General features: G+C 33.6%; 1 protein-coding gene and 1 long non-coding RNA gene across 2 annotated transcripts; both read right to left on the bottom strand.

Moving 5' to 3' along the window:
• Positions 1–1,396: 1,396 nt before the first annotated feature.
• On the bottom strand, positions 1,397–3,167 carry LOC136272030 (uncharacterized). Its single transcript, XR_010709901.1, has 4 exons — positions 3,054–3,167; positions 2,740–2,874; positions 1,747–1,866; positions 1,397–1,551 (listed from the first exon to the last, which is right to left on the bottom strand). It is a non-coding gene; the product is annotated as an uncharacterized lncRNA (long non-coding RNA).
• Positions 3,168–7,109: 3,942 nt separating this feature from the next.
• On the bottom strand, positions 7,110–18,527 carry LOC105328306 (FK506-binding protein). Its single transcript, XM_066073915.1, has 6 exons — positions 18,393–18,527; positions 14,611–14,766; positions 14,224–14,356; positions 9,649–9,694; positions 8,905–8,943; positions 7,110–7,237 (listed from the first exon to the last, which is right to left on the bottom strand). Exons 1-6 carry the CDS (start codon positions 18,393–18,395, stop codon positions 7,213–7,215), a joined length of 402 nt encoding a protein of 133 aa, XP_065929987.1. The 5' UTR covers positions 18,396–18,527; the 3' UTR covers positions 7,110–7,212.
• Positions 18,528–19,068: the final 541 nt, after the last annotated feature.

Here is a 19,068-nt window from a genome sequence, read left to right as displayed (position 1 = left end):
AGAAGGACATTTTATGTATTTTGTTAGATGATGACCATTTTTCATAGGGACTACTTTTTTCAAGCAGCTTCCTGGTAAGTGTGCAGTGTGTTTACATACAAACGGAAAACCACGTGGTTTTAAGGGTAGACCTGTTTGGAGCCAGATATTTTGAGAAAATGCCGTTTCTTGTGCTTTTTTTGGTGTGAGCTGATAGGATGGGTAACAAATAACATTTCCTCCGAATAGTTTGTCATGAGAAATACAAACTGATTTTATAAAAATGTTTCCCTCTATAATGTTATTTAGTGAAAACAATTACCGGTGTGATACCTTAATCCTCCTATCGTTTGTGTATCTGTTTTAGAGACAATCAATCATTTTCCTATATCTTTTGCTGTTATTTCTTTGACCGAAAAAAGGTTTTCTCGGACAGAAAAAAATAGCAAATGACTGTGGAAAAAATTTATCGAATATGTTTACATCGAGAATGATCAAACTATCAAAATGAAATCATTTTCAATGATAGCTGATTCTGCAAAGACCAGATGATGTACAATACATTCTGCCAGTGAGGCCATTCTTCATTTTAAAAATACATACTAAAGAAAGGCGAAGAAAATGCTGATAAGGTTTTATCCAACGTTGCTTCATGCTTCATGCTTCATTTCAGAGAGAGAGAGAGAGAGAGAGAGAGAGAGAGAGAGAGAGAGAGAGAGAGAGAGAAATAGAGACAATGAGGGTCGGTGTCATTTATGTTAAATTGCATTTATCATATCATTCAAAAAGAATATTAGTCCAAATTCTGAGCCTTCATAACGGTATTTACGAAGTCTTCAAAGGCTCTTGTTTGCTCGGTTACATCTCTTTTACCCAAGAAAGCAAACATTGGAAGTAGTTTGGCAAACAGTGCCCCAATGGCCAATCCTTCACCAACGGCGGTTCCTGCTTTGATGACATACTTAACTGTTTCTGGGTCAACAGGAATGAGAGGCCCATGGTGATCAAGAACTCCGGTATCAACATGGGTTTTGTGTGTAACTACTGACGGCTCGGTGACGGGAACCTTCACTACAGCCGTCGGTGGAACGGTGCCTAGAGTGAAATCAAGGGATATACATAAAAAAATTCATCAATAAAGACGACTCGCGAACTCAGTCTCAAAGTCGAGTCTTGAATCATTATTCATTCCAATTGGATAGCTGAGAACAAATACAATTAAGTTCTGTTAAATAAACCTAAGAAAAAAGATCGGATAATACATTGTCCTTTACAGAAATTTAGATTCTTGGGAATTAAAATCATACTAATTAAGATCGCAACTATAGAGTTAAATCGAGTTGTAAGAACGCTGTGGACAAAACCATGAAATTATATAGATCATCTAAAATTAACACCTACAATTATGTTTAGCGCAGGTGGTGTTTTTAATTAACCTCTCGTTGCAGTCCTTTGCTAGAGGGGTGCCTGGTTTTACGATGGCAAATGTTCTCACTTGAACTTTCAGGCCTAGGCCGCAGACCGCTGTGCAAGGAGTCAGGTCTTCCCACGGACTATATAGACACTTCAAGTCTACAATACAACACAGTGCAATATAATAGATTGAAAAAATCAATAACATTTTTGATTTTAATTTCTAGTTTACATATGAAAAAAATGAGAGAAGGTCACATAATAGACTTATGATTAAGATCTACATATTTTGTATTGAAATTCGGTTCTGATATTAGAAATAGGTGTAGAATGCAGAAACTGCTGTTTTATTACCATGTCCACAAAATCCACAATATTGCTCGCAGTTTTCCTTTGCCTATGATATATAAGGTGACTGACACACTTGTTTTCCATACTCATGACAATCACTCCTTTTATTATGGCATTCCGTATCTGTATGAAATTTTATTTGGAAAAACTTTAAAAACTTTCTGAAATTATGTGATATATCGAATAACAATTGTTGAAATTCAATTCAATCCTTTAAATCATAACAGTTTCTGGTCAAGATGTAATATTCATTTTACAATTTTTGTAATGCCACATGATTACGTAATCAAACACCTGTCCTCAAATAAACTACGTACTAAAACATATATATTAGATATATTAAATATATTAGATGCTCAAACAGTGATCAAGAGAGACCCTTTTCCACACCATTTCTAGTTCCTGGATAGGTAAGGATTTTGTTACGAACATGTATTTACGTTATTGCCATGGAAAAGAATAAAAAAGAAAAGAAATGTAATTAAAACATATGTAAACAAAGAGGATTACAGGTTCAAAAGTAAAAGTTTTACTCCCCGCGGTTATACAAGTACATGTAACACTAATATTTATTTCAAATTGGTTCTATTCTAACGTATTTTATTTAATAAACTGATTGGAAAACACACAGTGACTGTAAATATGTCATATCTTTATATGAGAAAGTCAAGTTATATACAAATCGGAGTATATCATATAACATGTATACAGCCTATATCTCAATTCCTCGTATAAGCAGGTCACATTACAGATATATGTACTTGATGAATATAGATAAGAACATTTAAATGTAGTTGGTCATGTACACATGTATTATGTAATTGATGAAAGACTTGCATGATAAGAGTATGAGTGAATTGTGAAGTTCAGCAATAAGTATTTTTATAAGTAAATTTGAAGAAGTTGAAAAGAAGCAAATGTTCATCGACTTTGGGCACCCTCTATAACGAATGCTACATTAATCACTTAGGCTGAAAAAAAGGCATTTATACGTACGACAGAATCCACACTACGCTTTGCAATTGCTATAAGCCCAGTTCACATATGGAGCCGTGCACGAACTTTTTGTGTATTAAGCACAGTCCGGAAGTGTATCTACGCATGCGTCGCTTTGACAGATTGTTACACATCCTTCGTAAACAAAATATAAGACAGCTTCTTGAATCATCGTATTACCTGAATATCCTATAACTGATAAAAGTCATTCGCTGGAGACCCATTTTTGATTTCTATCCAATGATGTTGCAAAGCAATGCGTCTATAATACAATAATTGGTTTTAGAAACAGTTTCTTTTAGTAATAAACATACCTGCAGCCAAGACTGTTAATCTTACAATGATATTCATAATCGTCACGTGGGTTAGTATAAAACTTCTCCGTTATATATATATCTTATATACTTACTAGTTAGATAAAAACCTTCTTTATTTTCATCAGTAACACGGTCAAGGGTCGTTCATTTTCAATTGCTATATTTGATTGGGTAAGAAACTGTCCAATGACGAATGCATTTTGCTTAACACGAGGAAATTATTCGTTGTCGCTGATAAGGATCTAAAGTCAGAGGACACTAGTAAAAATGTAAGGTGAAATTGTGTCTGTCCAAAACTAGTCTACCTGGAGAAATATTAGTTCATTTTTCGATAGATCTTAAACATTCTTTTATCTAACAGACAATAGTGCTTTAAACTTGATATAAAACGACAGGTCGTTTATATTAATCTTTTTTGTGAGGATTGAATCCGTAGCTATTAATTTTTTGAATTACGTTAAAATTAAAATCATGACAATATGTAAACAGTACAGAAATTTAAAAGCATCTTATTATGACTAGCATCTTAAAGAAAATGAAGTCACATAACTGCAACGTTAGATGAAAACAGAGGGATACTGACTTGTGTTCATCTTTTTATTATGCACATACCATTGCAGATTTGAAACATCATTTAAGAAATTATGATTTAAAACCAAAATGAAGCTTTTTGGCATATTAGCATTTACTTTGCATTTTGACAGCAATATACACCCCTATCAGCCTGATATAAAATGAGAAAAATGTTCTAAATTTGTTAATTAACAGACCCAATTTAGCAAAACAGAAAATATTGATTTATATCCAAAAAAATATACACAATATTCTACCATTTATGTTTGCACATCTAAGGAGAGGAACATTAGTACGGCGCAACTTATCTAAAAACCGACTAGAAAAAAATTTTCTGATATTTTTGTACTACTGATGAATGTATAAACTTTCAGAAAATTTCAAATTCTCCATGAAATAAATCTAATCATTACATTAAAATTAATAATTACGTATAACCTATCACATATTTACATCGCAACGTGCTACGAGGGTCTGCATTCTACACTATTACGCATGCGTATTTACTGTAAACAAAACACATGCAAGGCTCGCGAAAATTCTCCTGGACATGTTTTTTTTTAATAAGTCTTTTCTACTTCTCCCAGGTAATAATTGTTCAAAAGTTTTTAAAAAAACCCAGAATGATTATTTTGTAAGCATGTATTTTTCGTGTTTATCAAAGGAGTTCTACAACATAAATTCATTTTTGTAAATGAGGTCCCTTGAGCGGTTATTTGATATATTCATGTGTGTTCATTTTAAAATGAACCGAAATTGGTAAATCATTCAGTAATTATCTAGTAAGTGAGGATGTGTACCGTTTAAAGAGTCCCTTTAACCTCGTACATGTATACCGTGATGACTAGTCGGACGAAGATCTTATAGTTTTCAGCACGTGTCAATTACTGTCAATCAAAGTCCACGTGGTACAAATAAACGATTTAAGATTATTTGTACGACCCTTAAATTTCCGGAAGCTCAGAATTACGTAAATGAAAGGGATTTTTATTTATTTCAACCATTACAATCACTGTTATTTCTTATTTCCTAATGATACAATAGGTAAATCGTAACTTATTCACACATATGTTTTCAGCTATATTATCTGATTAAGAGAGCAGCAAGTTTGATATTTTAAAAAGGAGGGGGGGGGGGTGTCAGCAAAAACAATGCTTTTGAGCAGTTTCTTTGATGTGAGGCAAGTTACAGAAACAAAATATTGATTCAAAATGGGCTATTAATCCCAAAAAAGACTATTACATGTACGATACTAAGAGCGAACTTTTAGATATAAAACAATTAGGAAGACTTGAAAAGATATTCGCAATTTGTTATGAAACAAAATAAGTTACGCCGGTATAGCACTTTTATTTAAACAAAGTAAAAATCACTGGGCATCTGAGGTGCTAGTCTCTTCTAACTGAAGGTGCGTTTAGTCACGTGTAACAGGAGCAACTGATATTTATCTGACATAGAACACAAATAAACGGATCTAAAACAAGTACAAAGTCCATTTAACAAATTAAGCGTTATATTGACGCCGAATACACAGAAACACCTGATTTTCCCCGGTAACAGCATATTCGCTAGCCAAGGGTTTTCGGTCCACTTTGCTCCCCATAAACCCTTGGCGGATTTCATTACGAAAACTCGGTGACAAGCCCCGTTTTATGATTGGCTGCAGCTGCGAGTAGCTGATCCAATCGCGGTGCTTGTAAATATAAACGTTAAATGAAAACACGTGTGATCTTTGGTAACACATTCGGTGCTTTTAACAAATTGAGACCCACGTTCTCTAGTACAGTGCCTCCCCAACGATGGTAAAACCAGATCGCTTTAAAACCCTGTATATTTTACTGGCATTAAACATTGTTCTACAAACTTCTCAAGGCTCGCGTGATAGCATGGGAAGTAAACATGACAAATGTAGAAGCTGCCCATCCCGTTAGTATATATACGTTCCTGCTTATGGTTATTACTTTTAAAGATTCAATGAACTGCGTTTTATTTTATTTCTTTGTTCTGCAATATTTACGACAAAGGTACCTGGTTTTATGGCATGCAACCTTTCATATGAATCGGCGACTCTTTCACTCCCGGTACGGGTCCTTACAAAATATTATGAATAAATCATCCTGTACCTTCCCTTGGTTTTTGCTTTATTGTTTTCAAGTTGTATTTATGCCATGATGTGTATGTAACCCGTTGTTTAATTCGATTAAAATCTAAATATGTAAGGGGCTCAAGTTGCTCGCTAGATAGCACCAAGTTTTCGTAATGAAATCCGCCAAGGGTTTATGGGGAGCAAAGTGGACCGAAAACCCTTGGATAGCGAAGATGTTGTAACAGAAAAGTCACCAAAATTTTCAAATCCCTCAACTCAGAATTCAATAAGAATCCTTAAAAATAGTGCATAACTTGAGATAAAATCTCAGACTTGAGGAAAGTTGGTGACAGTGGGGCCAGCTCAATTAAATTGAAAATTCCCGATAGAAATCGTAAAACATTCAAACTAAATATTTACATTTACAAGTTATAATGCTCTCTTTTATGAGCCTACATTTGTAAGGGTTAGTAAAAATGTTAAATTCTGTATCAACTTTTTTTCATAACATCACAAGAATTACCACACGCGCTTTTTGCTCGAGGGTTGCAATATTGTGAACGTAAAATCACCCTAACAAAAATAATTCTGAACGATTTGCCATTCTCAAACGTAAATATAAGTACATTGTTATACTAGTAAACAGCCAATACTGGGATATGATCGTGGCTGGTACGTGATGAAATCTTCCAAGAAGTCCGTCGGGCTTCACATGATTTGATCACATTCCAACCAATTTAATATACCAGTGAACTTATAAAATTGCTGTTTATTTTTTAAGTAAACTTTTTTATGACCACATCATGATTATCTCATGCGCTTATCGTTTGACGGCAGAAAATAAACTCTATGTCTACCTTAGTTATACGGGTATAACCTGGGTTGTGGCAGTTTACGCTTTATAATCCGCGTAACTGATTATCAAAAAAGCGTTAATTGCCCCAATCCAAGTTATACGAGAATAACTTATGTTATACGAGAGGATCTTGGTTAGATACTGAGTTCATTCCTTATACAGCGTAATTATAATTGAGTGCATTTTTACTTTTTAAAGTGATATTGATGTTTAAAATTCGAACGTAATGTCAAGCGGATTTGTGCTTTTTTGACGTTGTTGCATTGTGACCTGCTACCAAGGTTACACAAATTTAACTATTTAATTCTCTCCAATCAATTGTCGCGTTACAACCAGAATGATATTATAATATAAGTAATAAACATTAAAAAAAGGTTCACATGGATATATTTACATTCCGAAGATTTTTGCTTGAAAAGTGTGTTGAAAGCTACGGCAGTTATAACACTGTAACACACACAGGATACTCAGAGGATGAAATGTTCAAATAAAAACTGATGGAATTGGTAAATCAAGACAAATTTTAATAGAAATGCAAGTGTGGTATATGAATGTTCCAAATTTATAACACAGTCATTTTATGTAATGTTTTAATTAAACATGCGATAAGTCCGTAACATCTTGTCGGCGAGGGAGGAGGGTCAACAGCCGTCGCTAGAATTGGACCTAAAATAGACAAAGAATCAACAAATTTTGAAATGCAAAATTAAAAGAAAAGACAACAAGAGGCAAAACCGCTCGCCTAAGGACACCCCTGCGAACGTGTTCGGAATGTTTTCTTTATCGTTGCTAAGTAAGTAATAAATCCAATGGTGCTTGAATGAAAGTTCACGAGACTTCACTGAGATTTGTTCAGTTCCTGTGAAATTTCGAGCAGAAGTATAAGTGTTCGGATAATATTCTCAAAATACGTAAGTACTGGTCGTTTTTCATATCATAGCCTACTTTGATTTATGTTAAAACGGGAAAAGCTTTTAAATGCATGTCTTATTTCACCATCTAGCAGTTATTTATATTAAACGATAATATTCAGAACAGAGTTATCGTTCGCGTTCAACCACGTGTAAGGTGGTTGGTAACATAAACATTGAGTTGCTTAATAAAATCATAGCCATGTTTGATGCTTGTGGTGTGCAATAGCATATTTTAAAAAAAAATAATGGGTGTCTGTTTTGCATTAAAACTTAGTATATCGAGCCATTTTCAAGGAACATTCTGCATAAAATAGTCTGTTTCACTATTGATGTTATTACTAGGTCAGGCGCGGATCGAAAATTAATCATCAGGAGGGATCTCTTTTTAGCATGTAAGTTGTTGCAACAGCAGACAAAAACTAATTTTTGTATAGTCACATTTATTTCTAGAACACATTTTATTCACCAATTAATGAAGATAAAGTTTAAAATCAATAAACCTCTAGATTTTATATTTGACTACAAGAACCTTGATACTGTAAAATAGACTTTATACACGAGGTACAATTTTCACTGCGAAACTGAAAGGGTCAAATAAAACCACGTGGTCTAAAATTTGAATGACAATAACATTCGCAGGGGTGAAGGAGCAATCGCCATATTTCTGGTCAAATCAGATGTTGTCAGGAAAAAAAGGGCAAGAAAAGTTCTTTATTTTTTGCTAATAAAATTTATCAGCCGGGGGTATTTTCATGAAGCGGGAGGCAATTCCAAAGAAAAAAAAATTCTTTTTGGCCTTATTTAAAAATTAACCAATACAAATCTTGTTTAGCAAGATTTTTAAAATTTTCTCTATAAAAAGTGTTTATTATAAGAATTTTTCTTTTATTTATTTGTGTGTGAACATTTACCAAACTACCAATCCCCAATGTTGTCCCAACTTACTCTCGTGGATCACGATCAAAACAAACCTCAATCTAACTACATGTGGATTCTTCAACACAAGTAACAGCGTTTCTGAATGAATGGTTTTGGAGAGAAAGATTTTTTAAAAGATTAATTAACATATTCCAATGACAGAATTTAACTCCCAATTGTTGTCCAACCCTAACCCCCTGGGAATATGATTGAAAAAAAAATATAAATGAATCAACACTACCTAAGGATGCCTATGCTTCCATACATTTTAGCTTTTACTTATTTGGACTAATGATTATAATTCAATTCTATTAGTGTAAGGCATGCAGGACTTAAATGAACTTAAATTGGCATTCATTAAGTTAATACAATATACTTTCTTGCACCATCAATTATCTCTAATGAAACAGCTTTTGTGTTCAGAGAGAGAGAGAGAGAGAGAGAGAGAGAGAGAGATTCTGGAAAATACTAATGCCAAGTTATTGTAAGAATATGGCTTACCCGACAGTAAGTAATTCCACTTCAAACTCTTCAGCTCCGCTTCAATATAAAGTTAAATAGTTAAAATATGTATACAATAGACACATATTAACATGAGTATCCCACTGTTTCGTTATGTAGACATTAAATCATAAAAATGTATTGAGTGATTCTCCTAATCTTTTTTATTGAAAAGTAAACATCCTGCAAAAGATGCGTAATTTTACTATTTTTGCCATTGAAAAAAAATATAACATAATACCCCCCCCCCTCTCTCTCTCTATCTCCTTTATATAGTTTTTTTCATCTATGTCATTAATCTTAACCTTGTATAAGCAATGCTTTTCACTGATTGGCTGATGGGACATTGGTGGCTATGACAAAATTATCTATGGTATTGATAAGTATAAACATAAAACAAGTGTTTTTATATATCCACATCTAAACACTCTGGTCCTATGTATATTTAAGCCATCCACGAAAATTGGCCCCCATGAAATTTAATGATTCCACAGTACCCACATCTAAACACTCTGCTCCTATTTCTATTTTTCATTATACTCATGTTTCAATACCATAACAAGTAGAGTGGATGACATTAGGCCGTCTAGTTCTCACAATGAAATCTGTATCCTTACAATACTATCAGGGGCATGTCTAAGGCGTAGCACAGCTGTGTCACATTTCTCTGTCACAACAATAAGTAAATTGATATATTTTTCCAAACAATAAAAAGGTTTAACTTTAAACTCAGCAAAAACTCACCTTTTCCTTGGAATTACTAGCTTCCTCTTTCCCCCTTGTTTCATTCCTGGACAAAAATAAATACCCTGATGTAATTAGAATTATCTATCATAATAAATAATTTGTTAATAGAATGAAAGCTTCTTTTTTATTTTCATTAAATTATTATCAAATGACAATATCCTGTTACATACAATGCATGGGTTACTTAAAATATCAACTTCTCATTGTATTAATGGTACAGACTCTCATTTCTAATATAACAATTACTTCACCTCTTACATTTGTTTAACTAAAACAACAACTCTTACTTCTTCTATGTTGATAATGAAAAACAGCCCAACACCTCTTTCAACTGACTGTAACTAATGACAACTACACCTTAACTCTTACATCTGTGTAACTAATGACAACTACACCTCAACTCTTACATCTGTGTAACTAATGACAATAACATATCAACTCTTACATCTGTGTAACTAATGACAACTACACATCATCTCTTACATCTGTGTAACTAATGATAACTACACATCATCTCTTACATCTGTGTAACTAATTATAACTACACATCATCTCTTATATCTGTGTAACTAATGACAACTACACCTCAACTCATATATCTGTGTAACTAATGACAACTACACCTCAACTCATATATCTGTGTAACTAATGACAACAACACCTCAACTCTTACATCTATGTATCTAATGACAACAACACCTCAACTCTTACATCTGTGTAACTAATAACAACTACACCTTAACTCTTACATCTGTGTAACTAATGACAACTACACCTCAACTCTTACATCTGTGTAACTAATGACAACTATCCTCAACTATTACATCTGTGCAACTAATGACAACTACACCTCAACTCTTACATATGTGTAACTAATGACAACTATACCTCAACTATTACATCTGTGTAACTAATGACAACTACACCTCAACTCTTACATCTGTGTAAATAATGACAACTACACCTCAACTCTTACATCTGGGTAACTAATAACAACTACATCGAACTAACATCTGTGTAACTAATAACAACTATACCTCAACTCTTCCATCTGTGTAACTAATGACAACTACATCTCAACTATTACATCTGTGTAAGTAATAACAACAACACCTCAACTCTTACATCTATGTATCTAATGACAACAACACCTCAACTCTAACATCTGTGAAACTAATGACAACTAAACATCAACTCTTGCATCTGTGTAACTAATGACAACTACCCATCAACTATTACATCTGTGTAAGTAATAACAACAACACCTCAACTCTTACATATATGTATCTAATGACAACAACACCTCAACTTTAACATCTGTATAACTAATGACAACTACACATCAACTCTTACATCTGTGTAACTAATGACAACTACACCTCAACTCTTACATCTGTGTAACTAATGACAACTACACATCAACTCTTACATCTGTGTAACTAATGACAACTACACCTCAACTCTAACACCTGTGTAACTAATGACAACTACACCTCAACTCATATATCTGTGTAACTAATGACAACTACCCATCAACTATTACATCTGTGTAATTAATAACAACACCTCAACTTTTACATCTATGTAACTAATGACAACACCTCAACTCTTACATCTATGTAACTAATGACAACTACACCTCAACTCTTACATCTGTGTAACTAATGATAACTACACATCATCTCTTACATCTGTGTAACTAATAATAACTACACATCATCTCTTACATCTGTGTAACTAATGGCAACTACACCTCAACTCATATATCTGTGTAACTAATGACAACTACCAATCAACTATAACATCTGTGTTAGTAATAACAACAACACCTCAACTCTTACATCTATGTATCTAATGACAAAAACACCTCAACTCTTACATCTGTGTAACTAATGACAACTACACCTCAACTCTTACATATGTGTAACTAAAGATAACTACACCTCAACTCTTACATCTTTGTAACTAATGACAACTACACATCAACACTTTCATATGTGTAACTAATGACAACTACACCTCAACTTTTACATCTGTGTAACTAATGACAACAACACATCAACATTTACATCTGTGTAACTAATGACAACTAAACATCAACTCTTACATCTGTGTAACTAATGACAACTACACATCAACTCTTACATATGTGTAACTAATGACAACTACACCTCAACTCTTACATCTATGTAACTAATGACAACTACACCTCAACTCTTACATCTGTGTAACTAATAACAACTACACCGAACTTACATCTGTGTAACTAATAACAAATATACCTCAACTCTTCCATCTGTGTAACTAAGGACAACAACACCTCAACTTTCACATATATGTATCTAAAGACAACTACAACTCATTTCTTACATCTATGTATCTAATGACAACTACACCTCAACTCTTACATCTATGTATCTAATGACAACTAAACATCAACTCTTGCATCTGTGTAACTAATGACAACTACACCTTAACTCTTGCATCTGTGTAACTTATGACAATTACACATCAACTCTTTCATATGTGTAACTAATGACAACTACACCTCAACTCTTACATCTGTGTAAATAATGACAACTACACCTCAACTCTTACATCTGTGTAACTAATGACAACTTCATCTCAACTTTAAAATATATGTATCTAATGACAACTACACCTCAACTCTTACATATGTGTAACTAATGAAAACTACACCTCAACTCTTACATCTGTGTATCTAATGACAACTACACCTCAACCTTTACATCTGTGTAACTAATGACAACTACACATCAACTCTTACATATGTGTAACTAATGACAACTACACCTCAACTCTTACATCTGTGTAACTAATGACAACTACACCTCAACTCTTACATCTGTGTAACTAATGACAACTACACCTCAACTCTTACATCCGTGTAACTAATGACAACTACACCTCAACTCTTACATCTGTATAACAAATGACAATTACACCTCATCTCATATATCTGTGTAACTAATGACAACTACCCATCAACTTTTACATCTGTGTAAGGAATAACAACAACAGCTCAACTTCTACATCTATGTAACTAATGACAACAACACCTCAACTCTTACATCTATGTATCTAATGACAACAACACCTCAACTCTAACATCTGTGTTTCTAATGACAACTAAACATCAACTCTTACATCTGTGTAACTAATGACAACTACACCTTAACTCTTGTATCTGTGTAACTAATGACAACTACATATCAACTCTTTCATATGTGTAACTAATGACAAATACATCTCAACTCTTACATCTGTGTAACTAATGACAACTACACATCAACTCTTTCATATGTGTAACTAATAACAACTACACCTCAACTCTTACATGTGTGTAACTAATGACAACTACACCTCAACTCTTACATCTGTGTAAATAATGACAACTACACCTCAACTCTTACATGTGTAACTAATGATAACTACACCTCAACTCTTTCATCTGTGTAACTAATGACAACTACACCTCAACTCTTACATCGTGTAACTAATGACAACTACACCTCAACTCTTACATATGTGTAACTAATGATAACTACACCTCAACTCTTACATCTGTGTAAATAATGACAACTACACCTCAACTCTTACATGTGTAACTAATGATAACTACACCTCGACTCTTTCATCTGTGTAACTAATAACAACTACATCGAACTAACATCTGTGTAACTAATAACAACTATACCTCAACTCTTACATCTGTGTTTCTAATGACAACTATACTTTAACTCTTACATCTGTGTAACCAATGACAAATACACCTCAACTCTTGCATCTGTGTAACTTATGACAATTACACATCAACTCTTTCATATGTGTAACTAATGACAACTACACCTCAACTCTTACATCTGTGTAAATAATGACAACTACACCTCAACTCTTACATCTGTGTAAATAATGACAACTACACCTCAACTCTTACATCTGTGTAACTAATGACAACTTCATCTCAACTTTAAAATATATGTATCTAATGACAACTACACCTCAACTCTTACATATGTGTAACTAATGAAAACTACACCTCAACTCTTACATCTGTGTATCTAATGACAACTACACCTCAACCTTTACATCTGTGTAACTAATGACAACTACACCTCAACTCTTACATCTGTGTAACTAATGACAACTATACCTCAACTCTTACATATGTGTAACTAATGACAACTACACATCAACTCTTACATATGTGTAACTAATGACAACTACACCTCAACTCTTACATCTGTGTAACTAATGACAACTATACCTCAACTCTTACATCTGTGTAACTAATGACAACTACACCTCAACTCTTACATCTTTGTAGCTAATGACAACTATACATCAACTTTTTCACCTTAGAAACTAATGAGATCAACCCCTCAATCTCAGATCTGTGTAAATAATGTCAACAATTTGTCCGCTTTTATTTGTTGGTATGAAACCATTGTCTTAATTACACTTCACTGATTACAATTTTTCACATGTGTCAGCAATTCTGATTATCTCTTACGTTTCAAATCTGTTTTAAGTTGAAGGGCATTTTCTTACCTTTAACTCCGCTTTCCATCTTTCTACACACTTCCCTTTTTCCAATAATGAAGCTGATTTTTTCTATTTTGATTATCCTTCTAAAACTTTTCTTTTCTCCTGTCTGACGCAGTGTCTTTTTGCAGATGCATACCTATTACATATAATATGATTTAAAATTAATAAATAAAAATACTGATATACCTGCTTTTTAAAGGAAATGTGTCTGAAAGTGATCTAAAGAATGGCTAAATACATAAAGGTATGAACTGGAAACTTATGTCACAGGTGATAGAACTTAACTCAACTCAACATTACATTGTTCACTGTGTACAAAGAGTATTATATTACATTGTTCACAGTAAGTATTACATATTACACCACTGTGTACAATGAATGTTACATTACCTTGTCTCCCTCCTCTGCCTTTGACCCGTACCCCGGGCGGAGGTCTTCAATCAACACCCCTCCTGGGAGGACACGCCTATTGATTTCTGGGGGTTTTCGCTTCTTTGCGGCTGACATTTCCATGACTGTTGTCAATTTTTGCCTCCAATTGGCATTCTACAAATAATACAATTCACACCTCAGATAATGCTGGTTATGTACTTGTTCTGCAATGTCACCCCCTTTATATTCCTAACGATTCACCAAAGAAAGCTATACATTGTTTAAATATTTAGAGTCAGTAATTTTATTTCCCCTTATGTTTGCAATGGAAATCAGCAACCTTCAGTTTCCTGTAAATTTTTAACACACATAGCCTTATCACGGTGCACAAGCACAAATCTTATACAGTGATCACGCTATTTTAATATATTTATTATTGTTAGACTAAATGAAATGTTCAATTTAATATGTACTGTCTAAATAGCATGTAGTCAATGATAAATAAGGCTGTTATGTGATATTACTGTTTCATATCCCTGCATGACTAAGAGCGTAGATGATGCCTTTACGGCAAACATTGCAATACAAAATTAACATCAATATGAATATGATAAGAGAGGTTTGTAAAACACTTATGCCCCCATCCTTTTGAAACATCTGTGAAGAAAATGAATAGAAACTGCAAATAATTGAAACATCTGCAAAGAAAATGAGCAAAAAAACTGCAAATTAATTGGTTTTTTACATCCAAGAGGCAAAACTCTGGTGAAAATTGCTCAATCGTACCTACAATAAACCTGGCCTAGATATTATATTGAAAAACATGTATAGCAAATTTCATCTCAATATGTGCATCCTCTGCAATGCAAATGACCAGAAACTGCAAATAATTGGAATTTTTTCTATGTCCAAGGGGCATTACTCTGTCGGAAAATGCTTAATGATACCCAATATCTTATTTGACCTAGATATTATCATGATAAACCTGTATATTAAGTTTCATTTAAATATATCCATCCTTTGAAGAAGATGAACAGAAACTGTTGGTGGAGCGATCGACCGACATTCCAACCGACGCAGAGACAGCTAGACAGCAGAAAAGCAATATGGCCTCTCTTCTTCAAAGGGGACATAATTAACAAGCACAATATTTTTTTTTCTGCAAACCCTGGTTTGTAAAAGGAATAACAACATCTGAGAAGAAGTATTTAAAGCTTAATTATGAGATAAAAGAGAAAAATAGAGATAGAAAAAGACTTGAAGAAAGAGAGTATTCTAGTTATGTTGGGTAAGTAATAGGGGTCAAAGTAATCTTTTAAATTGTAATTTGAAAGAAAAATTCTTTGAGAAGCTTTACTGTAGTAAAAACCCCGTTTCTTTAGATTAATTCAACTACTGTCAACACCAAATGTAAAAGAATTCATCACGTTAGGTGAATTAATATATCAGGAATGCATGCTCTGGTTATCTTTTTTTGTGTCCAAGTGACCCGTTATATGTATACAGGTATAAACAGGTGTATCAATTGTCTTGTATGTGTCTGTGAGCTGTACAGCTGTTGACCAATTAACAATTATAGAATATATTTTACATTTCAGTGTTCAGGATGCTTATAATTATGATAATTTCTAATCGAAACAAAAAGTTGTTTTAAAGTGGTCATCTGTACTCAGATGCATCATCAATTTAGCAGATATAAGCTTTAAAATCAAAAACGATATTTGTTCAGATTTACCATTTTCTGGCCTAATTTTTAATGTTTAATTGATAATTCTGAATTTGATAGAAGCAGTCAAGTGCAAATAATGTCAACAAGTTTATAAAGGTTTTGATCTTATTGAGTCAAAAAGTTGGAAATCGTGAATTTTAGTACGTTTGTGTCTATATATGCAGAGGAAAGGTACTGTTTATTAAAAAAATTAATTTGTACTCAATACATGTAGTTTTGAAAGAAGAATTTTAGGGTTTATCAAAGCAAAGAAATAAAATGCTGTTTTCTGATGTATTTTTAATTTTTTTAGCTGCATTTGATAAGGGGGTATATGTGTTCTAAAGGTCGTAGAAAAAAAGAAGCATGTGAAGTCCTATATTTTTTTTTGCTTTTTAGTTGCAGTAGACATAAATCTAATATTTTAAAGTTTAAAAAATGGTATTTTGACCATAGAATTTTTCATTAGATTTTTGTAACATTTCATTTCAAAATTCAATTTTAATCAATCAAATAATGATAATCACACTTGTTATTACTTTCTTACATATTTAATGATTAATTAAAACATTTAAATCTTTGTTTTGCTTTGATAGTTTTTTAATATGAGCCAAAAAATGATTTTGGTTGAAATCATGTAATCGAAGAAGGGGGTATGCATCTTCTGGAGACTCTAGTGGTAAAAGTAAATAGTTAAGGCCTGTATTATTGGAGCTTTTTTATTACGTAAAGTATTATTCTACTGAAAAACATCATTACTTCAACCACAAAAATCCTGAGTAGGGGCCTACATGTACCTTAAAGCTGTATTTGAACTTGTGCAAAATTTAATGCAAATTAAATTTAAACAGATTGAAATATTGATCAAGATACAATAAATTTCATTGTCAAATTGTAGTTCTGAAGATAACTCGATCTACGTTAATAGACTTTTATTTCAATTACATTAGTTAAACTCGCTGAAAAAAGCATTTTCTATGGCAAACCGTACGCGCATAATTTATGTGCATGTAGCAATTCGTTGTGTTACCCGTTGCTAAGTATGTTGCTAACGCTGAGGGTAATGGAAGTGATTATCAACTGCCTCTAAACCAATCAGATTTCAGCATTTAACATGAAAGTATAATAAAAAACATTATGCTCTATGTAAAACTGATCAGATCAGATTAATTAATTGTACATGCAGTTGAAAATAAAAACCATGGATTTCTGATGAGAGGCAGTCCTTGGAATATCGCTCGAAACACAGACTCAACATAATGTTCTAATGAAGCATGTCTGAAGAGAGAGAAAGAGAGAGAGAGAGAGAGAGAGAGAGAGAGAGAATGAGAATTAGAATCACAGAGATGAATATATGTCTCAAATTTTATGTACATCATATAATACAAAAAAATAAGGAAAAAAACATTAACCATATTATATTTGTTCAAACAAAATGGCCTCTTCAATCACATGTACTTGTGTAGCTCAAATACATGTGTATACTTGGAATGTCATACTTTCTATATTGTTTTCAAAATTTCCCTCTTTTGTTCTATTCTTATTATTATAAATTCATTTAATGTGTCATCCTGCAGATGACTAAACATACTGTTACTTTTCTCTATTATGTTGAAGCTGAGTCAGTCACCACCCCCCCCCCCCCAAAAAAAAAAAAATTTAAAAAAAAATCACATTTCCCCTTGGTTCACCCTTGATCCACAGACGGTGCACGTTGGTCGAACGATGCCGAGAGACTGCAGAAGCATGCGCAGTTCATGCAATGTTTGCCGGGGTTACTTCTCTGTTCGAAGTGTCCTTTATTTGATTCAATATACAACATAAATATGGCGTTCAAATTGAACACTTGCGCTGATCAAGATATTTTAAACCGGGGGCAGGGATGGGAGGGGCGATTAAAAAATCATTTACCAGGCCTTGGGATGTCCGAAACCTTTTTCTGGTATCTAACCTATACTTTGCCGAAACTTCTCTTGATCCGCACATGGAACGCAGTTTTAAGTACTAGTATTTATCTTCCTCATTTGGCGAAACCTTTACGTAATAATTATTTTCAAGAAATCCCACAAAAATTAAATCAAATATGTCTTACCATCTTTGATCCTTGTGTGATTTCTCCACGTCCAATCGCGATCTGATGACCTGTGACTACTAACCGCCACTGCAGTCACGTGGTGTCCGTTGTGACGACACCAGGTATGGTATTTTCCAGAAAAAAAATTAAGAGGGGGTCGCAAAAAGTTAATTATTTATGCACAAGCGGAGATCTAGAACTCATGGAAAGGACAGACCCCTCCCCATAAAACTGTTAGTACTAAAATGCCCACAGAAGCCTCCGACCCAGCTGAAAAACAGAGAGAGAGAGAGAGAGAGAGAGAGAGAGAGAGAGAGAGAGAGAGAGAGAGAGAGACAGACAGACAGACAGACAGACAGAGAGAGGGAGAGAGAGACAGACAGAGAGAGACAGAGAGAGGGAGAGAGAGAAACAGAGGTATGGAGAAATTGGGCACGGACAAACAAAAAGTACACAAAGGAGGGGGGGGGGGTTAGAACGAACCAACTAAGAGAAACCATTACACGAAAACTGCCGTTTTTAAATTAAGTTTCCTTCGGGGATTTTGTAAAACCAATTTTTAAAGCCGGTATCGGCTTCTAATCATCTTAATATGATTTTTTCTGTATATTTTAAAAGAGACATAAAACATCGTTTTAGCTGTACATGTACATACATGTACAATGTACGATTGTAAACAAATGCTTCCCTGGGA

The sequence above is a fragment of the Magallana gigas genome, chromosome 10, assembly GCF_963853765.1.
Source record: "Magallana gigas chromosome 10, xbMagGiga1.1, whole genome shotgun sequence".
NCBI lineage: Eukaryota > Metazoa > Mollusca > Bivalvia > Ostreida > Ostreidae > Magallana > Magallana gigas.
The sequence above is the reverse complement of the archived record's forward strand: the minus strand, read 5'-3'. Positions and strand labels throughout refer to the sequence as shown.

Bases quoted from the DNA above. Each gene is read 5' to 3' on its own strand.
- LOC105328306 (XM_066073915.1), bottom strand. The intron at 9,695-14,223 runs GTAAGAAAATGC...ATTTTTGTCCAG, and splicing joins GATGGAAAGCGGAGTTAAAG to GAATGAAACAAGGGGGAAAG. The intron at 8,944-9,648 runs GTGAGTTTTTGC...TTTATATTGAAG, and splicing joins CTAGTAATTCCAAGGAAAAG to CGGAGCTGAAGAGTTTGAAG.